This window comes from Hibiscus syriacus, unplaced genomic scaffold (assembly GCF_006381635.1).
Source record: "Hibiscus syriacus cultivar Baekdansim isolate YM2019G1 unplaced genomic scaffold, ASM638163v2 tig00111851_pilon, whole genome shotgun sequence".
NCBI classification, from domain to species: Eukaryota; Viridiplantae; Streptophyta; class Magnoliopsida; order Malvales; family Malvaceae; genus Hibiscus; species Hibiscus syriacus.
Window position 1 is genome coordinate 178639 of NW_024063203.1, and position 22617 is coordinate 201255.

A 22617-nucleotide genomic window follows, 5' to 3' on the forward strand; every position below is an offset into this window, starting at 1 on the left:
TCAAACATTAGTGATCATTTGTGTAGTTACCCAAAAATATTTAAACTATATAAAAATATAAAATTTCTAAAAATGTGATCGAACTCTAACATCTTTCGATCCAATCCATCCTTATGACATTATATTCATATATGATATTCAAGTCAAACATAGATTTATATCTTCCTCTTCTGCTATACAAACAGAGATTTAATTCTTAAATGAGGTTGCGTGGCCTAATGGATACGACGCTCACCTCCAGAGCAAGATTGTGGGTTCGAGTCCCACTGTAAACATTCTCAACCGAAATGTTGAAATTTTAGTATTGGAATTTTTGGCACATATTAGCAATATTGTTATTATTTCCACTGTCAAATATGGGGATAGAGGTTTCGTTCATTCTGTTGTCTATGGATGTGTGAAGCTGAAGAAAGGAAAAGTTATGGGTTAGATCTCCAGCTAGTTTCTAGAGGTATTGGATCTTGCCCTTGGTTGATTGGCGGAGACTTCAATGTCTTCAATGATCCCAAGGAGAGTTTCCAGTCCTGAATTTATGGTAGCCAGGGTTTTAGATTTAGTACTAGGGATTAAGAGTTACACTCACCCTACAGATGTAGTTGCTCGAACTCAGAATCTCTAGAGAGACCAACACTCTCCTTTATTAGTGAGGCCACTTGATAAGTTCAGTTTGAGATTTATAGTTAATAGTTATAATACCACAAAGACTCATTGTAGATGTAATCTTCCCAACCTAATTTTCTCTATTTATAATATCATGATCTAAACCCTCGACTATACTTCAAGGATGTAACAGGATTTAAACCCTAAATATACTTGAAGGATCTAATGTCAATCTAACTAAACTAATTTGTTGTTGATTTTAATCTCTAATCTTTAATGTACACCAAACATGGTAAAATAACTTTCACACTAACATTCCTATCAATAACATTTCGAGGAATCACATTCTATTGGAATCATAACATTGGAAAGCACCAAACACCAATTTTGCGCTTGTCTAAGGAATAAAATGCTCGATTATATATATAATATATATATATTAAACACAAATGTCTAATATGCTACTTTAAAAAAAATCCAGACATCATAAGTAATAATCATAAATTATTCTTTATCCGTTCCTTGTTCAAGACCTTAACTGTTCTAAAACAAGAAAAACGAAGCATGAACATCAACATGGAAAATTCACCCAAGTAAACCCTTTTATTTCTAAAAATAGTGACAAAAACATCATATTTAGCTTCATATTGTATAGCCAAGTCCCACCATAAAAACAAAAAAGAATTGGTGAACAATTTATGAATGATAAAGTATAGCCCAATTTGACTGGGAGCCTGAATCCAAAGTTTTGGTTTCTATGATTGAATAGTGATATGAATTCTCATGAAATATACAAATTTAGTTTAAAATCATACCTTCCCTCAAAATGGCATTTGTTGGCAATGAGGGCTGCTTTGTGGCATTTCTGTATTATTGTAACAATGAACTATCCAAACCACTAGATTGCATTCAATCCCACAAGCTTGCGAAGTTTCTCACAGAGCAAAATGTAATCGTAGTTTGTGGACCCAATCTTGCAAAGGTGGCAAAGGCCCTGATAAAAAATTGAGATCCACATCCCAAATTTAGTGTGCTTAACATCAATTCAAAAGAAGAAGAAGAAGAAGAAGCAATATTTCTAAGTTTTTTGGGTCCTTGAAGCCTGGAGGATCATATTTAACAGTAAATTCCTGGCAACTAACTCTACAGATTCTGGCCAACAGGCTATATGGACATTGCATGTATCTTTATATATCGATATACATCAAAAAGAAAAAAAAGAGAATGGAAATTTATGCAAGTCTCACCCTTTGTAAAGTCCCTGGGGCCTTCTGTACGAAGAACCTGAAACCAGGAATAGAAATGGATTGGAAAGAAAATCACTCCAGTTGTGTATTCATAAAAAGGTCGCTTCACATTAAAATTTTAAATAAAGGAAATGTGTAGGAAACAGCTGTGAATCTTCAATATAATAAGACAAAAATTTCTGGATAACATGAAAAGGTAAAGGTGGAAAGACATTGATTCTACTTAAGGTGACTGTCATTTGGCCCCAGCAGCAATTCTATATTGTTTAGCTATTATCCTACATCTATCAAAAAATGAATTTCCTGAAGTATATAATGAAGCTGAGCCCCTCTACCGTCTACCAAATGGTTTAGGTTGAAAGCATTCCGCTGCTCCTGCTAACTACATGTGAGGTTGACCACTCTCAATGTTGTGGTCTATATGTTGAGCCCTTGTTGTGCTACACATGAAGGGACTCCTTACTCTTCGGGGTATCGTCCCACATCCATTAACTACAGATTCCTATGGTCTTATATTCTTTAAGTTGGGTCATCCAATATTATGGATTGATTTAGGTGGATGCTTAACTAGTGAATACAAACCATGTATTTACTCCATGGCACCAAGAAAACTAATAAAAGTAAAAGATAATTAGAAAGAAAAAACGAAGGATGACCAAGATGAAACCAAAACAAAACGTTAAGCATGATTTAAAAAAAAAAGTTGCATGACTAAAACATAACAAAAGTGATGTTGGGATACTAACTAGTAGTTTACCCTCATTATATAGGGACTGTTGACTCCAAGACTAGCATAGCCGCCTGTCTCGGCTTTAAATTTGCATAATGGTTTACTATTGTTTCTCCAGGGCAGAAAAAGAAGAAGAAGAAGAAGATGGAGCATTATGCATAGACCTAAACGTGGATCTCATGGGACTTCTCCTTGCTCTGGTCATCGCCGTCGCCCTCTTGCTTTCCTGCGTCAATCAACCTCCCGGCCGGCCGACCATGGTTGCCCACCACCGTGTAGGTTGGTAAATTACTAAATTTACATGCCAAGCTTGAATCAAGTGTAAGCCCTTCTTATTTGCTCTCAAAGAAAAAAATGCTTAAATTAAAATTACTTCATATTTCCGAATGTTTCTTGTTTGGTATAATTTTCAATTTCATTCATAACATATTAACTTAACAAGTTGAATTATCTTAATATTTGTTCCTTTCAATTAAATTGATACAAAGGGCCAAGAAAGGAGAAAAAAGAAGCATAGGAGGTATCATACGAGATGCAGGTAAATTCCTTCTTCAAGAGGGGTCAATTTCACCAATATCTGCATTAGCAGAATTTTAAAAAACTTTAAAAGGGATATTCAAATTAAACATGATAAATTAAACATGAATAAGGCACCAAAAACTTTGGAAATTACTTTTTGGATATGCAATTCAAACTGAAGAACGGCATGCTTAGTATATATTTACCTGCTTGGATTCATCATATGTCGCGAGCTGTGAAGAAGTCAAGGCAGCAGCTCTAACCGAAGCAGGGCCAACACCCTTCCAAAGAGCTCTTATTCCCTCTTGGAGATGATTCTGCGCATTTCAGTGATTGGCCCTCTTTGTCTCAAATCTGAGTTCATTTGTAGCCGAACCTGATGGAAGAAAACGATTTCTTAAGTCCACAATGAGCTTAAAAGATCAGAATTTGTAATGGTGTAAAGTTACCTTCAGAATTTCCACAGATTGGTAAGGGCTGTTGAAATGGCACCGGAAAATGCTCCGGATGCAATTTAATCAAGATGTTGTTGGAACCAAGGCCCAATCACAAACATATTTGAGGGTTCATACAAGCCTAAACGTAGACCTCCATATAGAAGGGACCTGATCAATGCAGGAGTCAATCCTAGATATAGAGACTTCGGCCCTTCGTTTTTCATTACTTGAACAAAATGATCCCTGTTTAAATCCATGTAATTATTGAAATGCCAAGTCAATAGAATCCATAAAACAGATAATCTTCATCAGGAAATAAAATTAAAAGCATGTTCAAATACCATTCCAATCAAAGGACCCCTCTGACTACAAGCGCATTTGCAACCTAACTTTAACCACATCTGCACTACACGCATAGAAAACATAATAAACAACAGGTTCGATCAACATGCCACAGTGATGTTACCTCAAAAGTTTCTTTCTGCACGCCTTTTTGTGTGATCTGGTCAGTTTGTATTTTAATTGAAGCATTTCATTTAATTCCTCTTAAAATTATAACAATTTCATGAACAATCAGCCCTTGCACTTTTTTACTTCAAGTTCAGACTTTCTATTACTAATAGTTCCCCATGATTGCAGTAAAACTTATGACACCATTTTTTTTTGCAGTAATTTAAGCTAAAAAAACAATATCTAAGAGACTGCATTCTCCATAATTCAGTAAAGCAGCTTTCAAACTAGACCTGGCAATTTGAGTATGTGCCATGTTAGTGCATTTTCTCATGTGACAATCGTGTTTTGTATCTCATAAATGTTGGCATCTTAATACTTTGTACCATACATAATATTGTCATGTCATGTATTTTGCCTTGTCCGTGATTCTTTTTCTTGCATGTTTTAGTTATTTTTTTCCATGTCAACCAAGCTTGAGTGCAAATGGGAAACTTCTCACTACATAATATCCCTTCATAATTTAAGGGGAAAAAAGTCTATCAATCTCAATAAAACAACAATATTAGCTGCAACCGCGCAATCCACACAAAAACCAGATCTGATTAATTCATTAGACTTCTTTTTGGATTCATTATAGATAGAGATTGAGAGAAATCATTAAGTGATCAATCGAGCGAAGCAAAATTAAATTATTATAAAAAAAATATGTGAACCTAGGGGATGAGTAATGCCGGTGGCGACGGCGACGGAGATCCCACTTGTTCCAAAGTGATAAGGGCACCGGAAGGGGACGCTACCAAAATTCGCATCTCGTTAGCTTTAACCGCACCTGCCATGGAAAATTTCAAACAACCGAACATGAAAGGAACATTCACGGTCTAGTACTCACCACTGACATTTTCCTTAACTTTCCTTTTGTTTTCTGGGAACCAAACAGAGGAGAACATCTAAGGGGACGTGAAAACCGACCTGAAAGTGAGGAATTTGGAGAAGACGAATTGCCATCCATTTTGCTTGCCTTTCCGACCGTTTTTGTTTCGGGGCAGAAAAGAGCGCATGTTGGCGCTTCCGTTGGAGAGGCATTTTGTAATGGAGTTTCCTAAATCGTTATGGTCAATAACAGACGGCGCCGTTTTCATGGATCAAATTTGGTTAATGCCATTTATCATCATTGTTTATATATCATTCTCTCTTTTTTTTTATGGTCTCTCCGCAGCATTAAGATATATATTTTCTTTTTGTTAGTTTGTTGAGTTTGTTAGATTTCTGTTACTGAGTTAGTTATAGGAAGCTATTGTGTATATAAGGACCAATTTGCTGTAATTGAAAATAAGAGGAATAAAATGATATACTGCCCAATGTTCATTGTTAACATGGTATCAGTTTAGCCCAGGTTATTTGTTTTTGGGCCGTTTTCCTCTACTCTTTGCCCGTGGCTTTCTTCTTTTTTTCTCTCGTCTAAATTAGGTCTGGTTTTGGGCGATTTCTTTCGAAGAAATGGACACTCCTGACGCTGCTGCTACCACCGCCGTGCTCGACTTCAATCATCCTCTATTTTTGCATCCGTCTGATACGCCGGGCGGTGTTCTGGTCTCGCATCGTCTGGTTGGCATCGACAATTATACCGTCTGGAGCAGATCTATGAGAATCGCGTTGCTGGCCAAAAATAAGTTAGGTCTCGTTGATGGCACCTGCTGCAAAGAAGATTATGATGAGATCCTGCACTCTCAATGGGAACGTTGTAATGCGGTTGTTTTGTCCTGGATTCTTAACACTGTAAGCAGCGATCTCTCGGCTGGAATTGTATTCGCTTCAAGCGCTGTTCAAGTTTGGAGTGATTTGAAGGAGCGCTTCGATAAGGTAGATGGATCTCGAATATTTTTTTTACATCGTGAAATTGCTCCCTAAATCAAGGTGACTCAACAGTTTCGACCTATTTTACGAGATTGAAATTGTTGTGGGACGAATACCATGCCCTAGTTCCTCTTTCAGCCTGTAATTGCGAGGTATCTCAGCAGAATTCCAAACACATCGCACAACAGAGGTTATTGCAATTTCTTATGGGCCTAAATGATACTTACTCAGCCATTCGTAGCCAAGTTCTGCTTATGCAACCTCTACGAATGTACTGCTGCAATGCATCTGGAAATTCAGATCGTAGGCGATTCAATGGTGTTTGTGATTACTGTAAAATCAAAGGTCATAAGCGAGACAACTGCTATCGTTTGATTGGTTTTCCTCCAGACTTCAAATTTACCAAGAAGAAGAATTCTCAGGCAGCTTTTGGCTACTAATCCCTCCCTGGTTGACTCCAATCATGATTCACATGATTCCAGCATAGTTAATACTTCTCCAGTTTCACAGCACTCAATATCTCAGATTCTAGAGCTCTTGAACAAACTCCCTCGTGGATGCAGCAGTCAACCTAGCAGGTATTGCTTCCTTGTGCTCACCTGACTCTTCTAATTCGTTTCGTTGGATACTTGATACAGGGGCCACTGACATATGGTGTCTGAAATCCATTGTTTGCAATCTCTAACTTCATGTCACCTAGTTCTGTCCATCTGCCCACTGGTAAACTGTTCCAATCACCCATACTGGTAGCTTTCATTTAACTCAGTTGATATTATTCCAACGTGTTGTATGTTCCTATTTTCATCATAACTTACTGTCAGTGTCAAAACTCACTAAAGATCTCAACTGCAGTATCAGTTTTTACCCTCATTTTTGTATTTGCAGGCTCTTCACTGGGAAGATGAGGGGATGGTAGGGAAGCTCGTGGTCTCTATTTGTTCGACTCTAAAGACCTTGTTTCTGGTTTGTCCTTTACAAATATTACTTCTGTTTTGTCATCATCCAAATGTAAGTTGATTCTGGTTGTATGTCTGTTTCCTGTGACAATAATACAATGCTTTGGCATGCACGTTTAGGGCATGCTACTTCTGTTAAATGCATAAAACTCCATTTTTGTTCTGTCCCATTAAATGAAAATTCTGTTAAGCAATGTTCTGTTTGTCCTCTTGCAAAACAGTCTAGGTTACCCTTTCCAATTAGTTCTTCTAGTCACTTACACCTTTTGATTTAATTCATATTGACTTATGGGGTCCATATAGAATCAACACACAGTGGTCATAGGTCTTTTTTGACTATTGTAGATGATCATACTAGGTTCACTTGGGTTTACCTGTTGAGACTTAAGAGTGATGCAATTATCTTCCTTAAACAATTTTTTAATCTTGTTCGAATCATCATTCTACTTTAGTTAAGTATGTTCGTAGTGATAATGGTGGTGAATTTTTTAGTGATAACTGTTCTGAGCTTTTTTCATCCCTTGGTATCATTCACCAAAGCTCTTGTGTTCATACACCCCAACAAATGGTGTTGCTGAACGAAACATAAACATCTTTTAGAGGTAGCACGTGCTCTTAGATTCCATTCTCATGTTCCTATCAAATTTTGGGGTGAGTGTGTCTTAACAGCTTGTTATATCATTAACAGACTTCCTACGCTGTTCTAAACTGGAAAAGCCCATTTGAAGTTTTCTATAAAAAATCACCTAATCTTTCTCATATGAGAGTTTTTGGTTGCCTTTGTTATGCAACTAAAGTCAATTGTAAGGACAATTTTCTCCAAAAGCCTTACCTTCTGTTTTTATGGGTTATTCCTCAACTCAAAAGGGATATCTACTTTTTGATCTCATACAAAGTCTTTTTTGTTAATCGTGATGTAGTCTTTCATGAGACTATTTTCCTTTCTCATTCCATTAAATAAGCCTTCTCCATTTTTCCTACTCAGTCCTTCATTGATGATTCTGATTTTCTTACTCTCGAAATTTCTGCACCTTCTCATCCTGTTGATTCTGTTTCACCTAATTTGTCTTCTCCTTCTTCCTCTTCTTCTTCTTCTGCATCACCTCAAGTCTCAACTAGTTTGCCTACTCCATCTTCAATTCCATGTTCTGGTCAACTTTCTTTACCACAAACTCAGGGTCTGGCTCAGAGAAGGTCCACTAGGATTATCAAACCCCCTAATTGGCTACATGACTATGTTCAATCCTACCAATCTTCATCTCTTCCAAGTAAGTATCCTATCTCCAATTTCATTTCTTATTCTCACTTACCTTCTAAAACTCAAAGTTTCTTATCTTCCACTTCTCATATAAGTGAACCAAAAACCTATATTGAAGCCATCACCAACCCTATGTGATTAAAGCCATGAAGGAAGAGATTGAAGCTTTGGAGTCAAACAACACTTGGTCAATAGTTACTCTGCCATCAGGGAAAGTTCCAATAGGCTGTAAATGGGTTATACCGAATCAAGTACAAGGCTAATGGAGATATTGAACGGTTCAAAGCTCGCCTTGTTGCTAAAGGATTCAATCAAAGAGAAGGGGTTGACTTTGTGGATACCTTCTCTCCAGTTGCTAAACTAGTCACTGTTCGAACTGTCCTTGCCATTGCCTCCATTTTTCTTGGCCTCTTTATCAAATGGATGTGTACAATGCATTCTTACAAGGTGACTTAGTTGAGGAAGTCTATATGGCACTTCCTGATGGTTTTTGCAGCCAGGGGGAGTCTAAGGTTTGTAGGCTGCATAAATCACTTTATGGACTAAAACAAGCCTCTAGGCAATGGAATTTGAAGCTAACAGAAGCCTTACTTGTAGCTGGTTATATACAGAGCAAGTATGATTATTCAATGTTTACAAAGCAACAAGGGAGTGATATAGTTGTTTTGTTGATATATGTTGATGATCTTTTAATCACTGGGAGTAGTGAGAGATTGATAGCAGAATTGAAACACATTTTGAATGAGAATTTCAAAATGAAAGATCTTGGGAGTTGAAGTACTTTCTAGGATTAGAGGTTCTAAGATCAAGGGAAGGGATTGTGCTGAATCAAAGAAAGTATGCTTTAGAGTTGATTGAAGAGATTGGAGTAGGGGGAGCTAAACCAGCTTTGACTCCTCTTGAGCAAAATAAAAAGTTTACTTCAGCAGAGTATGATGAAGCAGTTTGTAGCAATGAAGAACTGTTGCAGGATAAGTCTGTTTTTCAGAGACTTATAGGTAGATTAATATCTGACTCACACAAGGCCAGATATGTCTATGCTGTACATTTCCTCAGTCAATTTATGCATAAACCAAAAAGGTCGCATCTTGAAGCTGCTCTAAGAGTGGTAAAATACATCAAGAAAATCCTGGACAAGGGATTTTGCTAAGTGCGAAGAGTGAGTGCAGGTTAATTGCTTACTGTGACTCTGACTGGGCTGCCTGTCCTATGACTAGAAGGTCTGTAACAGGTTTCTGTATTAAGCTTGGAATGTCTCTAATCTCTTGGAAGTCTAAGAAGCAGAACACGGTTGCGCGTTCTTCTGCAGAAGCAGAATATAGAAGCATGGCAGGAACCGCGGCAGAAATTATATGGTTGAAGGGTTTGTTAGCAGAGTTAGGCTTGAAAAACTTAGCACCAGCACAATTAATGTGTGATAATAAAGCAGCTTTGCAAATAGCAGCTAATCCAGTTTTTCATGAGAGAACCAAACACATTGAGATAGACTGTCATTTTGTCAGAGAGAAGATTCAAGAAGGCTTGATACAAACTAAACATGTCAAGACAGGGGAGCAACAAGCAGATTTGATGACAAAAGCCTTGGGTGTGCATCAACATGAATATCTAGTTTCCAAGTTGGGGTTTAAAGACATCTTTGCAACCACCAACTTGAGGGGGAGTGTAGAAAGTATTAACTGTTGCAATACAGTTATGTAATCTGTTAGTTTGTTGAGTTTGTTAGATTTCTGTTACTGAGTTAGTTATAGGAAGCTATTGTGTATATAAGGACCAATTTGCTGTAATTGAAAATAAGAGGAATAAAATGATATACTGCCCAAATGTTCATTGTTAACATCATCAAACTTACTAACATCAAATTCTAAATGATAATCATACTGTATATTCTCCTCAAACTATACTGCTCCTAACCCATTATATTCATTATGAAGCTTTGACCAAGCTAAATAATCTAGAAAAGGAATAATTTGGTTGCCAAGATCTGAGGCCTGATAATCATACTGTATATTCTCGTCAAACTATACTGCTCCTAACCCAATATTCATTATGAAGCTTTGACCAACCTAAATAATCTAGAAAAAGAATAATTTGATTCCCCAGTTCTGAGGCCAGTATAAACCTTCAGCAGTGGATTCTTGGCAGGAAGAAAGCAATAAAGCTGACAATGGAGTTCGAATAAACCTCGGATCCATTACAGATGACCATTACTGATGCCTCTGAACCCCACACTTCAGCATTGAACTCTTAAAAAACAAAGCAAGCCTAATCTATATATTAGAGAGAGAGAGAGAAAAAACTAATTAAGAAAATTATCCTCTAAAAGAAAATAAGTAAAATTAATTAAGAGGTAATAGGGCTGAGGACCGTCTCCTCTTTCCCCCTTAAAGGAACAAAAGCTACTAACTGAATGGCGGATAATACAGAATTTCGGGTTAACAGGACAATCAAAGATAATTGAGGTATTTAAAACATATTAGCCTAACCAAACCTAACTCATAATGCAAGATCTTGAAGTCATGATCCCTTAAAGGCCCACTCTAACAGAATGTCACCTTAAACAGAAGAAAACAAGACATGATATAGGATAAGGTAATGAGAATGTTCGTACTGGACGTAAAGGAAGTCCCAATGGGCTGAGGATGCAATTTGTTTGTGGCACAATCCTGTCTCTAGGATGATGATACCTACAAGATGATCCAAATTTACAGTCGCCTGTCCTCAAATAGTATTGACATTCAGGTTCACCAGGTCTCTCTGGAAATGTATTTTCCTTCTGGTTACTGCTTTAAAGCCAGTAGAAGAGGGCAATGAGGGATAAGGACCTGCAAGCAAAGGTGATGAAGAAGATACTTGCGTTAGTCCATACACAGAAGTGGCTCCAACGGCAGGTTGTGCACCAGGAGAGAGAGCTGGGCTTACAGGCGCCTGCACCAAGTAAGCCGAAAACAGATTCAGGAATCTCATATAGCCTTGACATTATCTTTAAATGCAACTGTGCTGATCATCTTACTGAGTAGTGCCTTAACATTTAAACCCGGAACAGGGGATATCAATCATATCTTCTAAATTATAGTATCCAGATTCTATTTTGAGGGAAACAATGTATTAAAAAAGGTGATTGCATCAAATCCCCTGCGTACTAAAAGCAATATATATTTACATAAATCCTTTGAATGGAATTATCAGAAAAAGATAATCACTAATGATGATTGTTATACCCATATAAGGGGTTTATTTCAATGCTGTTTCAGTTATACACTGCTATTATCAAAATGTACCTTGATAAGTTCTGTGTTCCAACCGCATTTTTCACTTTCACGGTTCTAAAATATTATTTTGGCAGCGAACCTCTCAATCTAGTTTTTTCTATTCACGACGTGAAGATTCAAACTCATGACCTACTTGTCGTCTACTCCGGCTAGACCGACTGGTAGTTGGAACCCATTTTAAAATATTAAGTTCACTTAGTTACAGCAACAGTAAATTTCAGCACATTAATCAATAACATTTCAATGCTGAACCAAACATTGCATGCAAAACTAAATAAAGTAATGGGGAAAAAGCTCCATATATAATCAAAATTATTAAAAATTATTATGACATGTTAAAATTAATAAACAATATTTCATTTTTCATTGTTAAGCATGTCATTGTCAATCATTAGCATTTTTAGAGGGAAAAGTTGTTGGACGTCTAAGGAAATACAACCTAATATAAAGCTAAGAAAATGTACTACAGAAAATATTAATATTTTTTTAACATTTTATGTGGAGCGCTTCCTAAAATTTTATTTTTCTACCGGAAATGTTAATATCGAAAATATTCATTTTAGGTAGCGAAATTAACATTTCCGGTAAAAAAATAACATTTTAGGTAACGTTCTACCGGAAATATTAAAAATATTAATATTTACGGTAGCGTCTTTTTTTAACCTTATATTATGCTACCGTACAACAAAACTATCTGGACTTGGACACTCAATAGATCAAATATATTGATAGAATAAAATTTCGAATATTATAACATACATTTTCAAGGTGAAAGTATCACATTAAAATATTTGATAAAGAAGAGGGGTCAAATCATCCCATTAAAAAACAACAAAGAATTCAAAGTAGAGGTACTTTATTAGAAAATTTGATAAAAAGCAAGTACCAAATCTGTCGTTATCCCACTGAAAAACAACGAACGGAACGACCGAAAATGTGCATGTTGAGAGTGGGATTTGAACCCACGCCCTTTCGTACCAGAACCTTAATCTGGCGCCTTAGACCAACTCGGCCATCTCAACTGCTTTGATTGGAATTTTAACTTTTTTATTAATATAAAATAGTATTCAAAACAACTGTACTCATCACCTAGGGACTGGTTTTGGAGAAGTTCTACGTTAATTTAAAATTAAACAACGATAGAAAATATAAACAATTGAAAATGTTATAAAAATATAATATTTTTTTTGTTGAACGTAACCTAAAATATTAATTTTTTAACATGTTAAAAACATAATATTTTAGGTTGTCAACCAAAGATGTTATGAAAAAGGTGTGCAACTGAAAAAATTTTAAGAAAAAAAAGTTAACATTTTATGTTTCATCCAACGGAAAATGTAATGCTTTTTATAACATTTTCGGTTCCGTCTTTTTTCTATAGTTCCTTAACCTTAAATTAAATTGTTATCCCTTATACATTGTTAGTATTTGAACCAACCACGTTATAAACAAGTTGGTAATCAAATCAAGTAGGTTATTTAGTTTCTTTTCAGAAAATAATGAATATTATAAAAGTATAGAGTTTATAGTAACAACAAGTGATAAACAAAAGGAATGGGAAATAATATAAGAAAATATTAATTTTCAATTATTTATATCTTATGAATTTTACAGTCATTATTTATAGTTGTACATTCATAGACAACGTACAAGTTTTAAATGGGATGAATACAAATAAAATTTTAGGGTGGACAACGTCCTTAAAATAAGTAACTAATCGAAGAAAACTCAGATTTCAGGGTGGACATGAAAAATTTCAAGGTAGACATTATCAGTAAAATAAGTAAATAATCGAAAAAGAACTCGAATTTCAGGTAGGCACATGCCCACTCTGACTAAACGAGGCTCCGTCATCGGGTTCATCAAAATAGAAAATTTAGAAAGAATTCTTTTTTTAATAAATTGCCAATCATCCGAATTCCTTTTACTTTTAAAAGTATTTTTCATAAAGAAAAAAAAAACAGTCACTTAAGATTACAAGGTCTATATAAGGAAAATGTTAAAAAATATAATTAAATAAACTCGGATAAAAGATAGATACAAATAGATTTGATCGTATCAACAAACGAACTACAAAAGGGGATGAAGTTGTTGAAAGACCGTCAGTAAAACACAAATCAGAATTGAGTGACATGAACGTAAATCGCGTATTCAAATTCAATCCAAAGGTCCAAAGTAGGAAAGATCAACATGATAACAAATAAAGCGTCATCTTGATTAGTCGTGATGATGTTAAATCTAACTCTAAAAAAAGAATAAACGAAAAAAACGATATACTGATTGAAATATATTTTTACGTACATTTATTTTAAAAATATATATTTTTAATTTTTTTTTTGGAATAATTCAATAAACGAAGGTGAAACATGATTGTGGATTGAGAGAAAGGTGAATGATGACTGTTAGTTGAGTTTCACAAATAGAGGCAGTAGATTGTAATTCTCAAGTTGTTACCCATTTGTATAATTTTAATATTTTAAAATATAATTTTTCGTGTCTACCTTGAAATTTGATTTTCTTCGATTAGTTACTTATTTTACGGACGGTGTCCACCATGAAATTTTATTTGTACTCATCCCATTTGAACGTTTTATATTGTTAACATATGTATGCCCACCTTAAAAAATATTTATTGATCTGCCACTACTGGTGACCATAAAATTCTAATATGTAACGTTTAGTGATTAAATTGAAAATTTATAAATATAATGAGCAAAATAAGAGAGAAAATAAGGATCAGTTACTATACATGTAATTTAACCCTTTTTAAAAAAATTGCGACCGTCATTACTCTTGTTGGTATTTTCGATTTCTTTTTTCATATTTAATTTAGGGTTTTAAGCCGATTGATTATATTTCTTTTCCCTCTTTTCGCTACCACTACCAGGCCCCCTTTCCCCCCGAAAAACTGTAAGTAGTGTATATTCTCTGATCGTGCTTAGGGTTTAGACGTAAAGCGTGATTGTTCAATTTCAATGTTTTATAAATCTCCTTTCTTTATCATACCCTCTTTGACATGGTCATTGATTTTTTCTTTCTTTCTGTTTCCCCTTTTTCTTCCTGCAGGTATCTTATTCTTCATTAGGTTTCTGCTTCATTCAAAGAAAAAACGGAAAAAGATGGTATGTTAATCTATTTAGCTTACCTTGTTTGTCTATTTGGTTGCTTATACCCTATGAAATTTGAGAAATCCAAAGCAAGAAAAGAGAACTTGTCATATGCCATCTAAGGATTTTTGGGTTAATTTTTGTTTTTTAACATGTTTTTGAATAATTCATCTTCTTTGCTGGCTAATCGGTTTTATCTATATGTAAATCGTGGGCAGCTTCCTCTTTCCCTACTGAAAACTGCACAGGGTCATCCCATGGTAAGATCGTTCACACTTTCTTGTTTCCTGTTCTTTACCGTTTTGAAAATTGCGTTTTCTTAAGAAATTGATTGTTTTGAAACAATTGTGTGTTTGATTTGTCTTTGCTTTTTATATTGTTTGCTCATAGCTGGTGGAACTGAAAAATGGGGAGACGTACAATGGACATTTGGTCAATTGCGACACTTGGATGAACATCCATCTTCGTGAAGTTATCTGCACTTCAAAGGTATAAATATGGATTCATTCAATGTTTCTTGTCTGATTGATTTTATTTCTTCCTAGGAATGATAGTAAGGGTATTGTTGTTAATTATGGTCGGGGTTTGATTGAAAATATAATGTAGGATGGAGACAGGTTTTGGCGAATGCCCGAATGCTATATCCGTGGAAATACAATAAAGTATCTTCGAGTTCCTGATGAGGTACCTTTTTGACTTATATGCTGTTGTTTCGTTTGCTTAACTTTTCAAAGATAAGAGTATTTATTGTCTTTGGTTTCATTCACTGTGTTGGATTTTATAAATGGTTGATTCTTAGTTGCTTTCATGAAAGGATAGAGTGGAATTTTTTCTTTTTCTTTCATTGTTGTTGGTGAAATAGCTTTCTTTTATCCATGGCTTGTGTAAATTGTTGTTTTGTTTTGTTGTAGCTTTCTTCGTGTACCAATCGTATTAACTTTACCATTTCGATTTCAGGTAATTGATAAAGTTCAGGAAGAATCGAAGAGTCGTGCAGGTATGATTTATTTCTCTTGCTAGCTATGAGATCTGATCTATCATTATCTTAGTATTCGATTTTAAGTAGAAACATTTGGGTTATAGATAGTACTTCTACATATGAAAACCAGAATCTTTAACTTGGCCTTTTGACTTTGCTGACTTTTCCAGATAGGAAGCCTCCTGGTGTAGGCCGTGGCAGAGGCAGAGGAGGTCGAGAAGATGGTCCTGGTGGAAGGCAACCGAAAGGACCTGGGCGTGGGCTAGATGACGGTGCTAAGAGTGCTGGTGGAGGCCGAGGCAGGGGTGGTCGAGGTAAATTTGCTGAAACACGGTTTTGTAGCTCCGTGGATGATTGAATAATCTATTATGACCGGATTAACATTTGATAAATTCAGGCTAACGGTCTGCCTTTTTCTTGTTGCGACAGGTAGTGGCCGAGGTCGAGGTTGATTCGATGCTTGCAACATGCTATTCCTAGAAACAGGTTGCATTCAAATGAAGTGGTTGCCTTAAGTGCCAAATATTTCAGTTAATGAACTTTGTATGTATTTTGGTTTGTCTATTAACTTGATGCTCTTTCTTTGATAGAAGTAATAGCTTGCAAAGACAAATTGTTGTTAAATTTATGGGTTGAAAAGATTTTCGAACACATTTTCTCATTAACTATTTGTTTAAGATTACTTGTAGCTTTACAAGTTTTTTGACACACACACACGATAATATACGAACATGAACAAAATACATCAACTGAAACAATCCACACAGGATGATATCGAAATATCTTATCTCTAATTTATCACCATCAATCTTCCGATTATGTAAATATTAGCTCAATCAGTTCATAAATAGTTTTGACTCAAGTCGGTTCCAGTCATTTTTACAGGTCAAGTCAATTTTTTACATAAATTTCAGGAATGACACAATTTCATAGGCCCTAAACAGAAAGACATCTCATGACTTTATTATAATTGTAGTAGGAGTAACATGATGCATGTCACATTATTATCTATTTATTGGCAGCCAGAGTTTTATTAGCAAGCAATAGGGCTCTCAAGTTGCCACAATAGATGCAATGATGTTTATCTCAGAAGAAACAACCTCATAAAGTATTTCGACTTTGTAACCATCGTTGGCGATTTCATATTTCGATTTTCCATTTGTATCGAGCTCGGCTTTGATAGCAGCCCAATCGACAGGAGCATTGGGGATATTTCAACGGTTTAATGTTAACAGATTTAATTACATGTTAAGATGAAATTAATATGGCAATACCTTGCCGGCCGTGATGCTCCAAGCAAGAACCCATTCTTTGCCATCACCAAGTATTTCGTATGCAAGACCAGAGCCTGAACCATTGAGCTTAAAGAAACCAGAACCTTCATTCACAATAACTTTCGGGATATCCGTAGGCTGAGGTCCGGGCCAAACAATGCTGCTAACAAGGGTTAAATCATGGCCGGAAGAGTTCTTAATATTGACCAATTGCTTACTAGGTTCAGCCATGGTTATGGTAGCTTTGTGTCTTGCTCTTAATGCATCAATGAAATGTCTAATATTAAAGACTAATTTTCTTCTTAAAATGTAATAAAAGGAAACAAGAAAGAAATAAGATCAAAACAATTAATACTTCTTTTAAGATGAAGTACAAATGTAACATTGCATTTCTCTTATCGAGGATAATATGATATTGTCTTAATTTCTACAGTGATAAAATCGGTTGTAACATCAAATATTGATTTTTATCAAAGTTTTAATGAGTCCTCTTTAATTTCGTAAGCAATAATAGTTTTTTTTACATAAATAAATCGTCATCTTGATCAGTTGTGGTGATGTCAAATCCAACTCTGAAAAAAATAATAAACGAAAATAACGGTCAACTGATCGAAATATATTTTTACATACATTTATTTTTAAAAATATATATTTTTAATTTTTTTTTGAATAATTCAATAAAAGAAGGTGAAACATGATTGTTGATTGAGAGGAAGGTCAATGATGACTGTTAATTGAGTTTCAGAAATAGAGGTAGTAGATTGTCATTCTCAAGTTTCTACCCATTTGTATAAATAAGTTTCAACTTTTTGAAATTTGTTTAGACAGTTTCTTTTACAAAATCAAGCAACTTTTCTCCATTTGGGATTATCCCATATGGGGAGTTCCTAGAAAAACAGGAAATATAATAAAAGAAATATTAATTTTGATATATTTTCCCCTTTATTTATCTATTATTTAAAAAAAATGTTGGGGGTGAAAGATAATGGTCAATTTTATAAAAAAAATTAATGGATGAATAAAGATAAAGTTCCATTATAAACCAGGGTTAGTTCAAGCGGTAAGCAGTTTGATATCGTTTAAGTAGGGTCTCGAGTTCGAATAATTGTGTGTGCAAAAAGTTTATGGTGAGAGACTCACCCACCAAAATCAAGTGCGACACGGGTTGATCCAGATTAATCAAGATAAAGCCTTAATACTAGGAGAAAAAAAAGAAAGAAAGATAAAATTTCATTGGTACACAAATAATTACATATTTATCTCATATAAAAATAAATAAATTTATTTATTCAATTCTTTAAAAATGTATAATCAAACTTTATTGTCTGGTTTTAATAGTTAGGAACAGTTAGCATTTAGCTTTAACATCAAGAAATGCAAATAAAGTTTTATTCCACTAATTTCACTTAACCTATTGCTAAACGCAATGCATTATCTAACCATAAGTTAAAAGAAAAATAGAAACTTGCAGAAAATAGTTAATTTCCCAACAACGTGTATTTCCAAAACAATATAAAATAATATTTTATTTTGAATCATAAGATTAAAAATTGTGAATATCCATTACAATAATGTCGTCTTTAAGATTTACATTTATATATGATTTTCCTCTATATATATAGCTGGTGGTCCTTTCATGCATGCAGGGAAACGAAATCAAGTGGCAATCTGCTTAGAAATGGCTACTCCTTTGCTGTACTCTGCTATTATTCTCTTCCTACTTCCCTTACAACTCATCACCGCCGTCCCTTCGTGTCCTCGAGATTGTGAACCCGCCGACGCCACCGACAGGGACCGGGTTCACTTCGCCATGAACTTGGAGTTCTTGGAAACTGAGTGGTTCCTGTGTGGTGCACACGGAATAGGTCTCGACGCCATCGAACCGGAATACGCAGAAGGCGGACCGCCTCCGATCGGTTGCAAGAAGGCCAATCTCGACCGTGTCACTCGTCGAGTCGTCGAGGAGTTCGGTTATCAAGAAGTTGGCCATCTAAGGTAAGCTTTTAGACATACGAGTGTTATTATTTCAGGCAATGACGTGTTGTTGTTTACCTTTGAAGGGCCATTAAAACAACAGTCGGTGGAATCCAAAGGCCTCTAATAGATATAAGCTCCGAAAATTTCGCCAAAATATTTGACGAGGCCATGGGGTATTGTTTGGATCCTCCATTCGATCCCTATGAAGATAGCATCAAATATCTAATGGGAACATATGTTATCCCCTATGTCGGACTCAACGGATACGTCGGTACGATCCCGTGCCTTCAAAAATTCGAGACGAAAAAGGTAAATCCGATACTAAATCACATCCCACATCGGTCAGATCTTGAATTCGTTACTTTTTTTCTTCTTCTAATAGTTGGTGGCCGGATTGATGGGGGTGGAGTCCGGACAAGACGCAACCGTTCGAGCGTGGTTGTATAAGAAAGCGAATGAAAATGTGGAGCCTTACAACATAACGGTGGCTGAATTCACAATGAGGATCTCGGAGCTAAGGAACAAGCTAGGCCATTGCGGTATCAAAGATGAAGGCATAATAGTACCTCCAGAGCTCGGAGCGGAGAACCGGACCTCCAGCAACGTCCTGTCGGCCGACTACAACTCACTCTCATACCCGAGAACACCGGCGGAGATAGCAAGGATCACGTATGGCACCGGCGACGAGCATAGGCCTGGAGGGTTCTTTCCCGAGGGTGCCAATGGGAGAATTGCGAGAGAATACCTCTATAATGATAAGCTTAAAGTGCTTTGAGTAATATTAATTGGGAAGCTCTAAGACAAGTAGTAGTAGTAATTATTTGATCTGAATAATGTCGTAGAGTCTCCGGAGGAGGCTTAATGTATTGCTCCAGTCAAGGGTGGTTTGCATTTTATCTTAAAATCTATTGCTTGCATGCATGATTTGTTCTTTCTTATATAAATAAAATAAATTTCATATAATGATATGAAATTATAGATGATATACTACATCATTTGTATTTAAGGACGAACACAATCTTTTATACAGGAAATACGAATATAAAAAATTATATTAAAAATTTGAAGATGCGAAATTACAAAAAAAAAATTAGTGTGGAATTAGATCATAAATAAAATATATAAAAGAAATACCTATAATATAAAATTTAAAATTTTCATATAGGATCCCACCTTCAACACCGCTAAGTCCGTCTTTATTTATATCATAATATTATATAATTTTAATATTTTAAAATATAAATTTCTCTTTATTAAAAATGTCGTACTTATTTTATGCGTGTATTGTCGATTTAGTTCTTGTATTATAATTTAATCCTTATATTTTTTTTTCAATTTTAATCTTGATCCAAACAACAATTTTTATATTTATGAAGTCAATTTTTGTATTAGTCTTTATATAATATATAAATTGTAGATTTAGACACGAACCAAGCGATCTCAATGGTAAAAAAATTAGTGTTATTCCTTGAGATTTCGAGTGGGAGCACTTGGAATGTTAGGGGTGTGAGCATTTAATGAAAAAAAGGTTGAAAGTTATATTTGAACAGATATTGCCTTGCACTTACCCAAGTTAATAAAAAATTGTAGATTTAGTTACTGTTGTTCGATTTAATCATTTGAAATCTTATAATTTATTCATACTGTTCCTGTATAAATTGAATCTGAAATTTCAAAATTTAAAAAAAATAAAATTGATCAACTAGAGTAAAAAATATATATACCTATTTTTAGTATAGGGACTAGTAAGAGAATTTGACCATAAACGGTTCATATAGATCCAAGGAAGATTGGTAGCTGAAAAACAAACCAAGACTGTGTTATTATATTATATAAATTATCTCTTTGGAGGTACATTATTTTATATTGTTACTTGTTCATTATGTGTACGTGTTATGTGATGTATTGACATTAAATCTTTTAGACTTGTTTGTTAGATTGGTGGGTTAGGTGAAGCTTTCTCATTATTATTATTATTATTATTATTATTATTAGTCGAGTGATTAGGACAGGCAAAGTAGTTAAGGTCGTTGCTGGGCGGAAGTAGGTTTTGTGAAACCACTCGGAGAATATTAGATTTCTTTCCTTTGTGTGCTTGGACATTAAATCATCATTTTTTTTTCTCTCTCTCTCTCTCTCTCTCTCTTTCCATTTTTACAATAATACCAAAGGGAGATTTGTCCAAAGATTTTACATTTTCCACTTCTTTTTGTTGTGAGTGACGTATAAGAAAAAGAAAATTTTTCTTACGTGGCGCTGAAAGAAATCATTGGCTCGTACAAGGTTTCGTGGAAATTATTTATGAAGATGAAGTGAATGTAAAAGTACTCGTCGAAAGATGCTGGAAACACTATGTGTCTTTGAGAAGATACGCCGTTGATTACAGTGCGTCTCCTGCCTTTTTATTTTGGAAGTCTTGATGTTCCAACTGAGTGAATGATAAGAAAGATGTATTGTGTTTTTTACGTCTTTTCTGACACTTTAATTTCACCTCATCTAAAAAAATAATTCAGAAAATACATTCTACAACCTTATCTCGATAAATTTATAACATTCACTTTTTCCCTGTTACCAAACCTATGCAAGAACACCGCGTTATTCAGTCGGAAAGAGCATATTTCAAAGTCGATACTAAAAATTGGAAAATATCGACTAAGTACTATATATTAGTACCGAGAAGTCCATTCCTGTAATAGGGGAAAAACACTTTACAAAATTCTTAACATAGTACAAAAAAGAGATTAATGTGCTTGAATTAAATGGAATATAAAGTTCAAAATGAAAAAAATGCAGAAAGTTAAAGTTGCTTGAATTTAAAGGATTGAAATGTAAATGTTGAAATTTAAAGGTGAAAAATAAAAATATAGAAAAGTAAAGGGGTATAAATATAAATAACAGAAACTAAAGATTGAATAAAAGATAAAAGGTTAGTGGTTATTTTTTAATTTTTTTTCGAACCGTAATAACGCGACTTGTAGCTCGAGAAGGATCATCGCGAGGTCGTAAATTAATTTGGAATGTTTTTTAAGGGTTAGAAATTAGAAATTCGAAAATAAAATTACTTGGACATAATAATTCGAATCATACTCCAAGATGAGTCATCATAAGGTCATGAAATTAATTCGAATGCATAAATTAAAACTTAGTAATTAATGAGTTAAAACTTTACACGTCCCTTAATAATGCGAGTTGTACTTCGGGACTTGTCACCGTAAGACCTATTCAAATGATTAATATATGACCACTTTCATTTTTATTTAATTATGATATAATTACTTTCATTTTTATTTAATCAAGACGTAGTCATCACGAGTTAACTGTTGTTAACAGTTAACATATTATGTGACATTGTATTATTTTTATATAATCACACATTTGGTCTTTATTATTTACATATTCTCCTAATTTAGTCGTACTTTTAATAAATTAAAATTAATTTAATCTTCTAATCGAATGATATCATGTGTCATTTATTAAATATATTTTATTCCTATCTTAACTTCAAAATATTTTAATATAAAATATACATTTTTAAATGAAAAATAAATCATTTAAATTAAGTTAATAATAAAATATATTTAATAAGTTAATATAAAAAGATATATTTTTTAAAGTTAACGTATATAAAATATTATGAAAATGACATGTGTCATCATTCGATTAAATGATTAAATTTATTTTAATTTATTAAAAGTAAAACTAAATTAAGAGATTATAAAAATAATAGGGACTAAATGTGTGATTATACTAAAATATTTAACATTGATAGACTCGTGATTGCCATGTCTTAATTAAATAAAAGCAAAAATGACCGTATATTATGTTTTTATGAAATTTTTAAGGATAAATGAACAAAACACAAACATAAATCATCAATCACAATCTTCTAAGAGAAAAACACATTACAAAAACAGAGCAACACCAGAAAACCAAGCCAAGGAGAGAGCAAGACAGCTT

At 34.4% G+C, this 22617-nt stretch overlaps 2 protein-coding genes, 1 non-coding gene and 1 pseudogene across 3 annotated transcripts; 2 read left to right on the forward strand and 2 right to left on the reverse strand.

Annotated features, from left to right (window-relative positions):
• Positions 1-3100: 3100 nt before the first annotated feature.
• Positions 3101-5020, reverse strand: LOC120172515 (annotated as a pseudogene).
• A 7244-nt stretch (positions 5021-12264) lies between these two features.
• On the reverse strand, positions 12265-12345 carry TRNAL-AAG. Its single transcript has one exon. It is a non-coding gene; the product is annotated as a tRNA-Leu (tRNA).
• A 1818-nt stretch (positions 12346-14163) lies between these two features.
• Positions 14164-16060, forward strand: LOC120172439 (probable U6 snRNA-associated Sm-like protein LSm4). Its single transcript, XM_039179891.1, has 8 exons — positions 14164-14233; positions 14390-14445; positions 14649-14690; positions 14821-14919; positions 15037-15114; positions 15388-15427; positions 15580-15723; positions 15839-16060. The coding sequence occupies exons 2-8, from the start codon at positions 14443-14445 to the stop codon at positions 15859-15861; spliced, it is 429 nt and encodes a 142-aa protein (XP_039035822.1). The 5' UTR covers positions 14164-14233; positions 14390-14442; the 3' UTR covers positions 15862-16060.
• Positions 16061-18340: 2280 nt separating this feature from the next.
• On the forward strand, positions 18341-19510 carry LOC120172481 (desiccation-related protein PCC13-62-like). Its single transcript, XM_039179934.1, has 3 exons — positions 18341-18678; positions 18744-18969; positions 19043-19510. The coding sequence occupies exons 1-3, from the start codon at positions 18362-18364 to the stop codon at positions 19433-19435; spliced, it is 936 nt and encodes a 311-aa protein (XP_039035865.1). The 5' UTR covers positions 18341-18361; the 3' UTR covers positions 19436-19510.
• Positions 19511-22617: the final 3107 nt, after the last annotated feature.